Source organism: Trachemys scripta, chromosome 9, assembly GCF_013100865.1.
Source record: "Trachemys scripta elegans isolate TJP31775 chromosome 9, CAS_Tse_1.0, whole genome shotgun sequence".
NCBI classification, from domain to species: Eukaryota; Metazoa; Chordata; order Testudines; family Emydidae; genus Trachemys; species Trachemys scripta.
This window is the reverse complement of record NC_048306.1, coordinates 53,942,382-53,954,463: the sequence shown is the minus strand read 5'-3', so window position 1 is coordinate 53,954,463 and position 12,082 is coordinate 53,942,382. Positions and strand designations below refer to the sequence as shown.

The 12,082-nt window shown below is 47.4% G+C and overlaps 1 protein-coding gene across 2 annotated transcripts in view; it reads right to left on the bottom strand.

Moving 5' to 3' along the window:
• TMEM41A (transmembrane protein 41A) overlaps positions 1-12,082 on the bottom strand; it is a 19,661-nt gene continuing 7,579 nt past the window's right edge. For both annotated transcript variants that reach the window (XM_034782048.1, XM_034782049.1), the window contains 4 exons: positions 5,791-5,944; positions 4,100-4,261; positions 1,486-1,624; positions 1-386 (listed from right to left, as the gene is read on the bottom strand). In XM_034782048.1, the coding sequence (XP_034637939.1) occupies positions 163-386; positions 1,486-1,624; positions 4,100-4,261; positions 5,791-5,944 (679 nt within the window). In that variant the 3' untranslated portion in view covers positions 1-162. The remainder of the gene's footprint in view (positions 387-1,485; positions 1,625-4,099; positions 4,262-5,790; positions 5,945-12,082) is intronic.

Below are 12,082 nucleotides of genomic sequence, written 5' to 3'. Positions count from 1 at the left end.
TAGACTTAAAAAGATTTAAGAACTGCAGTTGTCCTCTGCCCTGGCTTGTGCAGAGAAGAGGCAGTGCAGCCAGCAAGTTAAAACACCATCTAGTTGCTGACGATTGCACCGTCCCCATAATTGAACAATCAGACATTCTGAACAGCTGCTGCACCCAGTCCCTCACATGCTCTTTTTGCCGTTGAGCAGGTGAACACTCTGGTCCTTTTCATCCAATTTCAGGTGTGTCCGGCTGAATTGCTTAATCAGGGTCCCCGGTATCAATGCCACCATGGCTATGGCCAGTAGCTTAAGCAACGTGCCCCAGGAGAAAATGGCATCCAGGGACGTGATCTGCGAGAGGATGGCACCCGTCTGCACACAAATGAAGTTATAAGGGATCAGACCTGGAAGAGTCAGAGGGAGAAGCCTGTTACTAGACAGCCATCCCTAGTGCCCTGGTGCATCTTCAGGATGGCTCTGGCTAGATACCCACAGATCCGTACTGCTCAGAGATGGCATGCAGGGTACAGTGTAACACACTGGTCAAAGGTCACATCTTCTCTGCAGCCAAGTGTGCTGACAAAGCTGAGAGCTGCACATTAAATTAAATTAATGGAGATATCCCATCTCCTAGAACTGGAAGGGACCTTGAAAGGTCATTGAGTCCAGCCCCCGGCCTTCACTAGCAGGACCAAGTACTGATTTTGCCCCAGATCCCCAAGTGGCCCCCTCAAGGATTGAACTCACAACCCTGGGTTTGGCAGGCCAATGCTCAAATCACTGAGCTATCCCTCCCCCCACATGCACATGGTGGAATACAGCTCAGTGCCCCTGGGTCACTTTTGTTTGCTAGTGCTACAGGGGACTAACCATTGTGAAGAAGACAGGGACATAAGCAATGCCCCCTCTCTGGCCCTCCATCTTGGGGAAGCCTTTCTGGACAGGCTGCGCCCAGCCTCATCTAACGCAGCTGGGGTCCTGTCACTGAGAATGCTCCACTCCCAGCTCCTGACACAGCCAAGTGGCCAACCTGACTGGAGCAGTGCAGTGGGCAATCTGCATCATCTATGCTGTACAGCGCCTGGTGAGAGGACAGCACACATGAGGCTGGGGCCAGGGGTGAGTTTCTGCAGGGCCATTGTGTGGGTTTGTGCAAACAGGGGAGATTGTAGAAAACACTCGGGTTGGACAGTTGAGCCACAATGCCATCTCCCAGCACTCATTAAAAACCAATGGGCATCGCGACACCCAACGACAGCCGAGTTCTCTCCAGGAACAGCCATTTCACCCTGGGAAGAGGTAACAGTGTAAGGGCACAGACAGTAGCGAATCAGGAAACTAACAGCCAAGTGACTGTTGCTGTGGGACCCTTAAAGCTGGAATTCCTCAAGTGTAGCATGGTACGTTCTCAGGTTTGCTGGGTTCTAACAACAGCAAAGAGTAGGTTGGGTTTGATCCCTTCCTGAATACGGAGCCTGCTCGCCCCCAGCCCCAGCTCCTTACCGATAAGGACGGAGAAGAAGAACTGAGAAACCGGGATGTTCAGGATCGGAGACGCCAGGTTCAGAAACCAGTTTGGGGTCATGGGGAAAAGTCTCAGAAACAACAAGAAGAAAAATAAGCAGCTTCTGTTCTCCTCCACCTGCCATCAGACAAGAGAAACCAGGTCAGCACTGCCACTGCCCGTTACCGGCCAACTACTGCAGGGCCGAGACACCCAGTCTGACACTAGCAGAGGTTCAGGGCTTCATTTCAATAAGCCACAATGTAACATCAGCCCAGAATCAAAGCAAACCAGAGTAGCTTAGTACCACGGTACCCACATGCACCAGGATCAGCTTTGCCTGTGCAACAGCTGCACCCAGTGAAAGTACACGCTAATCTGGGGTGTGAAAGACCAGTGGAAAAGTGGCCCATCACTGATGGGCAGATTAGATCTAAACAAACACTTACACAAAGGGCAGCTGCATTCCCTGCATCTTACCCTGCTTTCCAGCAGCGCTATTCCACTAGTGAAAACTGGTTCCCAAGGTCACTATAATGGGTAGTCCTTAAAATTAAAAAGGCAGCCAGGTCAGTGTGGAAGGGAAGGGTGAACATGCAACCTCAGCCCTGTCCCTTGAGCATCTCCTTAACAGTGTAAGGGCACCTTTTGCTGTGTCCAGGCAGCAGCACTGGGAGAAAGCAGTAGGATGTGATCAGCCAGACATTCTCCACACCCTCGGGGCTTGCTCCTGCCAACACTTACCTGATTGACTCCACTCCTGCTAGGAAACACTCTGCCTGACAGCAGTGTTTTCAGGCTTGGGCCCTTAGTAACATGGCTGTCTGGAGTGTTCCCAGTGCTATACATGGTCACTGATCAATTCTAACAGCACAATACAGCCTAAGGGAGGCTTTGCACTTAAAGTGGCCAGACTTTGGAGGGGTTAAAAAGGACAAAAAAGGCCACAGCAAGCCCCTCTTTCCTGTACTAGATACTTGCTGCCCCTTGCCGCCTATCAACCCCCTTAGCACAGTAGGCACTTGTCAGCTTGGCCAGCCACTACCCCATGCTCTGCTGACTCTTGGTGCCGCAGGCTAAGGAGGCACTGCCATTCCTGTGCAGACCCCTCAGGGCACAGTTCAAAGTAGCAGCGCCGCATGGTCTCAGACACCATCCGATGGTCCAGGGACATCTACATCAAGCACATCACCAGCCACCGACAGTACCAGGAAGCGTGAGCCAGAGTGACATCATTCTCCCACTACGAGAAAGGGATCAAGTGACCTTCTCCGTTGGATCATATGAACCGGAACCATAAACTCCCTGAACATTAAATCTCAACAAATGAGGGTCAATCCATCCTCATCATCATATCCACCCATTATACCCCACACCCAAACATAGCCACTCTATGAACTTCATACCCTCATATCTCAATGTCTGTACTTTGACCCATCAACCTTTTACCCCCAATCAGGGATATTGCAGATTATGTATTCCTTATGCCACCTGATCTTAAACCAAACTTTGCACCCTCGATAATTTGTACGTTATTCTCTGATAACCAGAAACTTCTATGCTCAAACTCTGTTCACTTTTTTTTTTAAATCATCATCTTAATAAATTTTTTAAATCGGTCTCTCACCCTCTGGCCGGCATTCAGCCTCCAAGCTGCATTCTCCACAATATTATTCTGCAGTTAAAACCAGTCTAAAGCTCCTGTGCAGCAAACCTACAGCCTTTGCTCTATTTAACAGACACAAGGCTAAGAGGGTTGGCTTAAAGCAGCTTCCAGCCCTTGTAATGCCTTCGATCATTTTAAGAATTTGTATCAATTTAAACTGCAAAACAAGAGCAGCCTCCCCATATGCTCACAGAGAGTCCTAGCGGGGGATGGCAGGTGGGCTACCAAGTTAGGTGGTCCCTGGGCCAGAGCTGATTTTTAAATGTGAATACCGGAACTGAATCTATGCCAAGTTTCTGTTTGCAGAATTCAGAGACTATTGCTTGAGAGCTCAGAGTATCCCACCCTTCCTAAGTGTCCACTGCATTTTATTCTTGTCAGCTGTACTGGTCAAGCAGGGTTACGGCAGAAAGAACTGGTATCTTCCTGGGCATCAAAGTTACATACCAAGTTCTAGCTAGTTACACCTGCCGTCAAAGAGGTTGCTAAGGCATCTCTGAAGGCCCAATTTGACCTGCTGGGGACGATGCATGAGAAAGCAGAGCCCAGCTTAACTCTCAGAACCCAGGGCGCGTTTACATTTGAAAGGAGCAGAGAGAGAGAGATTGACACACAAAACACGGAACCCCCTGGGGCCACTCTTCCAATTCCTTTTCAAAGCAAACTGGGCTGACGCTAGAGGGCACTACCATACAGGAGTACCTACTCCATTATCCAAGGGATAACTACTGTGGTTAGTTCTCACTCCGAAAAGCCCAAGCTGCTTACTTTCTGGGTCCACTGGACTGATTCCAAAACCAGAAGGACAATAACGGCCATGGTGGTAAGACACAGGGAACTAAAGAACCACAAATGCAGGGCCTGGGCTAAGAAGGGGCTGTAGGATCACAGCTCAGCTTTGCTCAAGTCAGCCCGGGGGTTTGTCCCAGCAGCAGGGATCTCTTTACCTTTCTTTGCAGCATGGCCACTTTATCAGGAAACCAGTAGACTATGAACTGTTTCCCAAAGGCCCTGGAGAGCAGGTAACAGCAGGTGGCACCCACAGAAGTCAAAGCAGAGCACAGCAAGAGCCCCATCCATGGTCCAAACAGAGCCCCAGCGAGGATGTTCTGGTAGAACAAAAGCAGGGTGTGAGACTTTATGAATAAGAGACTGGACAAACACGTTCAGCAATGTGTACACAATCACAGCCAGCCCAACTCTCCTCTGGCCACATGGGTGGCTTGATGGGGACCGGCCATCCCCTTTGCTCCCACAGGGACACAGCTTCGCTGCCTGTCCTGGACTTTCTGTATTAAAACTCCAGAGAGAGGATCTCCCATCCAGACAAGGCAGAGAGTTTGGGGACAGTGTCAGTCATTCCAAAGAGAGAAGCTCTGTCACCTTTGCGCAAGATGCCAGGCACATCTGGGGCAGGGAACCACCTAGCTCAGTTGTGGCCTCCGAGTGCCACCATAACACAAACGGTTAAAACCCATGGCTCATTCTAGAAGCTACACCAGTGCAGGAGAGCAGTGTCTGAACTGACCACTGCAGTCTCAGTCCTTGAGTCAGGGAGCTCAGTTGCCTTACGGAGGAGACTCACTCGGTTCCTCCCTTGGTCCCTGAATTCCAGGGCTTGAAAGGCACCTGGCTCAGGTGACCTAAAGCATTTGCACAGTGCAGCCAGCATCTTAGCAGAGGTTGTCTCATGGATGCCTTCCTTCCCATTTGTGATCAGACAATAGACCAAGGCCAACTACCACCTCTGCTGACATGGAATGGTAATAGCATGGGAATATTAAGAACTTATCTAAAGCTATTCCAAGTGGCAGAAACCAGGGTGAACCAGAACCATGTACATCAGTAAAGTGCTTGAGCACCGCACAACAGTCTGATTGAAAACCAGTTCTACCCAAACTCAACCAGGCGCACGGTAAGTGGATTACTAACAGATCACCAAGTGTAATCATTGGGTGGGATCCTACAGAAACTGGACCTCAGCCCAAGGCTGTTCAATATTAATACTTTTATCAACAATTTAGAGATGAATATAGAGTCACTGTAGATATTGTATATGGAAAAACTGGTTGTTTAGTAAATGAGGGTGGAGTGTCATACAGAGCCAACAGGATCACTTGGTAAATTGGGCACGATCAGAAACTATATGTTTGAATATGGCCAAATGTAAAGTCACATCTATAAAGAAAGAATGTCAGTCACATGGCACGTGGCACCGTAGCCTGAAAGCAGTGACTCTGAATAGGACTTAAGAGGTCATTAAACTGAGCATGAGCTTCCAGTGTGAGGCTTTGCCCCTTGGAGGTATAACTGGGGGAATAGAAAGGAGCAGGGATGAGCTTCTCCCCATAGCATTGTCATTAAACCTTGATGGTTCACCCCCACTAGTGTTTTGTATCTACCTCTGGCTAGTAGGTCTAGTCCCCAGGCTAGGGGTGTACAATACATTTCTCGAACTCCCAAATAGGAGTCCTGTTCACCTGGAAGCAAGGTGATAGGCCAGGACAGGGGGTTAAATGGTGACCCCAATAAACAAGAGAGCCCAGTGAATGGTCTAAGACCCCATGGCAAATCCCAGCTTTGGAAAGCCTGGTGAAGGAAAAAGAACAGAGTGCTAGAGATCTGAGCGGGTGCATACCAGAAAGCTGGAGCCGGGGATGGCGAAGGACTGCTTGTAGAGGTAGGCAGCACAGAACAGCAGCAACACATAGCTCTGGTGCTCTTGCTTATAGTACTGTAGAAACTCTGAAAGCTCTCGCAGCTCCTCCAAGTCTGATGGGAACTTGAGTGACCTGAGAAGGAAGAGGGAGACCCAACTAAAATGATAAATCCTTGACACGCCAAGCGCCTCTCAAACATATTCTGCACACATTAACAAACTGACAGCCAAGGTCAAATATCTTCACCAGATTTTACAAATGGGGAAACTGAGGCAGGTCAAGTTACTTCAGGTCAGAGGAACTCTGTGGCAAACTGTCTAGTGACCTAAGTTCCCTCTAAGCTGCATGGCCACACAGCAGGCTATAAAGATCCATGCAGGCGTGCAGCCACAGGGGCCTGGAGAAGTGAGAGGTAGGGGTTGGGCGGGGAGGGGAGCAAGTTGGGACATGCAGGGCTGCTGGCAGGGAGAGGCGCCTCTCCCCCAGCCCCGGGGCTGCTGTGGTGAGATAGGGCTGGGGGAAGAGAGTCTCCTCTCTCCCCACCACAGCCCCAGGGCAGCCTGCACCCCAAACCCCTCATCCCTGGCCCCACCCCAGAGCCACACCCCCAGCTGGAGCCCTCACCCCAACCCTGAGCCCCTCATCCCCAGCCCCACCTCACTCCCGCACCCCCAGCCGGAGCCCTCACCCCCGCACCCACCATCTGCCCCACCCCAGAGCTTGCACCCCAACCCTGATCCCCCTCCCACTCTCCGAACCCTTTGGCCCCACCCCCACCACAAACACCTCCATATTGGTGCACATAAAATTAATTCCGCACATGAATATAAAAAATTAGAGGGAACAATGCTAGTGACTCAATGACATTCTCATTTGAACTCTAGAATTCCTAGGAAATCGACCAGCAGGCTTTACACCAACATAGGCCTTTTCTAAAGGTGAACAGCAATGCTATATTGCAGAGCAAGCTCCTGCTTTACCTATGCAGTGCATTCACTCAGCTTGACAAACATTCCCATGACCGACCTTTGGTATTGCTTAGCGGACCCAGCCAGCCGGCATAGAACAAGCTGAAACAGTCCGAACAAGAGAGCTTTCCCTACCTGGTCTTCAGCAAACTGAAAATTAACAGTACTGTTTGCATCCCACCTGGAGCATTCATCTCCTACCCTGAAGCAAGATTGAAAACAGAATCCAGGGCATCGCTAGATGGGATTGGAGCCAGTGCACAGATCACCATGCTACATGCAAGCAGCCGACATTCCTCACAGAGGAGGTGTTGGAGGCACCAGTGCCAGGATCTCTTGGTCACCATGGCACTGACTATCCCAGGTTGCTGCTGGCCCGACTCATACCACTGGCTGTACTCTGGATCCAGTGTTTGGGCTGAGTATGGAGGTATGACAACTGTAGATTTTACCCATGGCAGGGACCAACTGTTGCCTCCCGCAATTTGAGGTTGGGGCTAGACACTTTGATGGCCCTTCCTCAGAGATTAATTGGACCTGGTCATTTCTTGAGGAAGAATATTGTTCACACCATTCTGCTGGTTGAATAGTACTGTATGACGATCTTTTACCTTCCACTACTGGTTAAGTGCTGTGTGCATCTTCCTTATTGGTTTCCACCTCACAGGTCATCATGGTTTACATCTCTCCTCTGGCAACTGATGGAGAAAGCTCAAGTGGCAGAAATCTCACACTGAATTGGACAAATTGCTTCAAAACATATTTTGAAATCTCATGCTGTGGGTGTGCAAAAGTTTCTTTGCTTCCATCACTGTATCCACTAAGCGTATGTCTACACTACCCACCAGATCAGCGGGCAGCGATCGATCCAGAGGGGATTGATTTATCGCATCTAGACTAGACATGATAAATCGACTCCCGAGTGCTCTCCTGTCGACTCCTGTACTCCACTGCCGCAAGAGGCGCAGGCAGAGTCGACGGGGGAGCGGCAGCAGTTGACTCACCACGGTGAAGACACTGCAGTGAGTAGGTCTAAGTACATAGACTTCAGCTACGTTATTCACGTAGCTGAAGGTGAATAACTTAGATCGATCCCCCCCAATGTAGACCAGGCCTAAGTCTCAATCGGATGATTTATGCTGATGAATGAACAAATAGGAAACAGCTGTTATTCAGTAACCAACAAAACTCCAACACACCAAGCAGATTCCAACGGAACCACCTGTTTCTGTGGCTGCAGAATGATTTCTGGAGAGTTCAAACACTGAATTGTCTCAGTTGGACATTATAGATTCAGACTTTAAGGTCAGAAGCAGGGCTTTGGAGCGGAGCCCAGAGCTGAAGCACAGACTAGTAGATTTTTGCCCGGAGCTGGAGCAGAGCAATTCAAAAATGTGATTGCTCCAAATCCCTGGTCAGACAGGACCATTATGATCTTCTAGTCTGACCTCCTGCACAATGCAGGCCACATAATCTCACCCACTCACTCCTATAACAAACCCTGATCTATGTCTGAGCTACTGAAGTCCTCAACTTGTGGGGCTGTAGGCTCAAGACTTCAAGGTGCAGAGAATCCCCCAGCAAGTGACACGTGCCCCACGCTGCAGAGGAAGGCAAAAAACCCCCGAGGGCCTCTGCCAATCAGCCCTGGAGGAAAATTCCTTCCCGACCCCAAATATGACAATCAGCTAAACCCTGAGCATGTGTGCAAGACTCACCAGCCAGACACCCAAGAAAGAATTCTCTGTAATAACTCAGATCCCACCTTATCTAGAGTCCCATCACAGGCCATTAGGCATATTTATCGATAATAGTCAAAGAACCTAATTTTGGCAATTAATTGATCCCATCATACCATCCCTTCGATAAACTTATCAAGCTTAGTCTTGAAGCTAGATATGTCTTTTGCCTCCACTGCTCCCCTTGGAAGGCTGTTCCAGAACTTCACTCCTCTGATGGTTAGAAATCTTCGTCTAATTACAAGTCTAAACTTCCTGATGGCCAGTTTATATCCATTTGTTCTTGTGTCCACATTGATACTGAGCTTAAATAACTCCTCTCCCTCACTGGTATTTATCCCTCTGATATATTTATAGAGAGCAATCATATCTCCCCTCAGCCTTCTTTGGGTTAGGCTAAACAAGCCAAGTTCTTTGAGTCTCCTTTCATAAGACAGGTTTTCCATTCCTTGGATCATCCTAGTAGCCTTTCTCTGTACCTGTTCCATGTTTAAGAAGGATGAATTCAAACTGGGAGACCAGGACTGCACACAGCATTCCAGATGAGGTCTCACCAGTGCCTTGTATAACTGTACTAATACCTCCTTATCTCTACTGGAAATACCTCACCTGATGCATCCCAAGACCACATTAGCTTTTTTCACAGCCATATCACATTGGTGGCTCATAGTCATCCTGTGATCAACCAATACTCCGAGGTCCTTCTCCTCCTCTGTTACTTCCAACCGATGTGTCCCCAGCTTATAACAATAGTTCTTGTTATTAATCCCTAAATGCATGACCTTGCACTTTTCACTATTACATTTCATCCTATTACTATTACACCAGTTTACAAGGTCATCCAGATCTTCCTGTATGATATCCCGGTCCCTCTCCATATTGGCAATACCTCCCAGTTTCGTGTCATCCACAAACTTTATTAGCACATTCCCACTTTTTGTGCCAAAGTCAGTAATAAGAAGATTAAATAAGATCGGTCCCAAAACCGATCCCTGAGGAACTCCACTAGTAACCTCCTTCCAGCCTGACAGTTCACCTTTCAGTATGACCCGTTGTAGTCTCCCCTTTAACCAGTTCCTTATCCACCTTTCAGTTTTCATATTGATCCCCATCTTTTCCAATTTAGCTAATAAATCCCCATGTGGAACCGTATCAAATGCCTTACTGAAATCAAGGTAAATTAGATCCACTGCGTTTCCTTTGTCTAAAAAGATCTGTTACCTTCTCAAAGGAGGTGATCAGGTTGGTTTGGCACGATCTACCTTTTGTAAAACCATGTTGTATTTTGTCCCAATTAACATTGACCTCAATGCCCTTAACTATTTCTCCTTCAAAATTTTTTCCAAGACCTTGCATACTACAGATGTCAAACTAACAGGCCTGTAGTTACCTGGATCACTTTTTCCCCCCTTTCTTAAAAATAGGAACTACGTTAGCAATTCTCCAGTCATACAGTACAACCCCTGAGTTTACAGATTCATTAAAAATTCTTGCTAATGGGCTTACAATTTCACGTGCCAGTTCCTTTAATATTCTTGGATGAAGATTATCTGGGCCCCCCCGATTTAGTCCCATTAAGCTGTTCGAGTTTGGCTTCTACCTCAGATGTTGTAATATCTACCTCCATAGCCTCATTCCCATCTGTCATCCTACCATTATCCCAAAGCTCCTCATTAAAGATGAGGCAAAGTATTTGTTTAGATATTGGGCCATACCTAAATTATCCTTAACCTCCACTCCGTCCTCAGTGTTTAGCGGTCCCACTTCTTTCTTTGTTTTCTTCTTATTTATATGGCTATAGAACCTTTTACTATTGGTTTTAATTCCCTTTGCAAGGTCCAACTCTACATGGCTTTTGGCCTATCTCACTTTATCCCTACATGTTTTGACCTCAATAAGATAGCCTACAAGGAGTGGAAGATGGGAGGGATCAGCAAGGAAAACTTTCTGCTTTTTCTTAATCACCTCTCTGAGATGCTTACTCATCCAGCTTGGTCTACAATGTTAAGACAGCCACACTCATTCCAGTCCAAGGGCTGTTGGTATCACTGTATTCCACAATCTACTCTTTGGACTAGCATCCGACCTGGCTGGGGAAGACCAGCAGGTGACACTTGTCCATTGTTGTCTGAAACACCCATAAACTTCAACGCAGTTAAAGAGATAGTGCATCTACTATTACTGTCATCAACAAAGTGCTTATAGGAAACAAATTATTGTCAACCATACAAAACCTATGTGGTTATCAGGATTTGTTCCATCTTGGGGAAACTCTGTTACAGAGAAAGATAAAATGAGCTTAACAGACAGACACCCATTCTTAGATAGCATGGCCTGAATCCCGTCTCAAAGCCAATGTGTTAATTCACTCGGAGAGAGAAAAATCAAGGGGACACATTCAAGCCTCCCGCCTTTTGTCTTACCTCTAGGCATCTGTTTGCCCCTCTTCTCTCTGAAAAATTAAAAGAACGTCCAGCCCTCTACTGGCTTACACAGTTCATTTAAAGAATACCATATCCTTTCTACAGAGCCAGATAGCAGTCTGGAAGATGTCAGTCTGTGCGAGGGGCCACACACTGGCATTCCAGTTCCAGAGGGGAGTCCACATCTCTATACATCTCATCATCAGGATGGATTTAAAAAAAAAACACGACACACACACCAAAAGGGTTTTTCCCCCTCAAAAAACATTCTCAAAAAAATCCGATCTAAAGAGGTTTTAATTAAGATATCTTTGAGCTATAATGTATCTCATCATGGAACAGGGATTATAAATTCTAATTCTATAGTATGAGACAATATATTCATATAATGTTTAAGAATAGTTTTGTAAATGAATTCCAATAGTTCATGGATTAGGGACCCAATCTTATGGGGTTCCAGGAGCTTCTGTATAGAAAGATTAACCTAAATAATCTATCTACCCAATGGAACTCAGTGCTCAGTCTAGAAGATACCATCAGAGATGCTTAATTTTGCAGTTCCCAAACTGTGGATTTGTGTCTCCAGAGATAACATGCTTTTTAACAGCAAAAATGCTTTTAAATAAATCAAATAATATATAGAGGTGAGAAATAACAGACCTCAACCCTATTGTCCCTCTGCAAATTTGTGTACACAGAGTCAATCCCTTACCTCTCTCTAAAAGTACAAAGTTTCAAAAAGTTCAATGAATAGAAGATTGTTGGGGGCGGAATAGATCTGGACAAAGAGAAGAAGTCTGGAGATAAATGTGAGAAGGGAGGGACCGGCAGTAGAAACAAAAGTGAAACTGGTTGAACAGCATATTCCAGAAGTCTTGAGGTCTTTCTGAGTGTAGCCTTCATTGTTTTGATAGGGTTACCATATTTCAACAATCAAAAAAAGAGGACGGGAGGAGCCCCGTCCTAGCCCCGCCCCCGTTCTGCCCTAGCCCCGCCCCTTCCACTCCCTCCCACTTCCCGCCCCTTCAGAACCCCCAACCCTCCCCCCCACTCCTTGTCCCCTGACTGCCCCCTCCTGGGACCCCTGCCCCTAACTGCCCCCCAGGACTCCACCCCCTACCTAAGCCTCCCTGCTCCTTT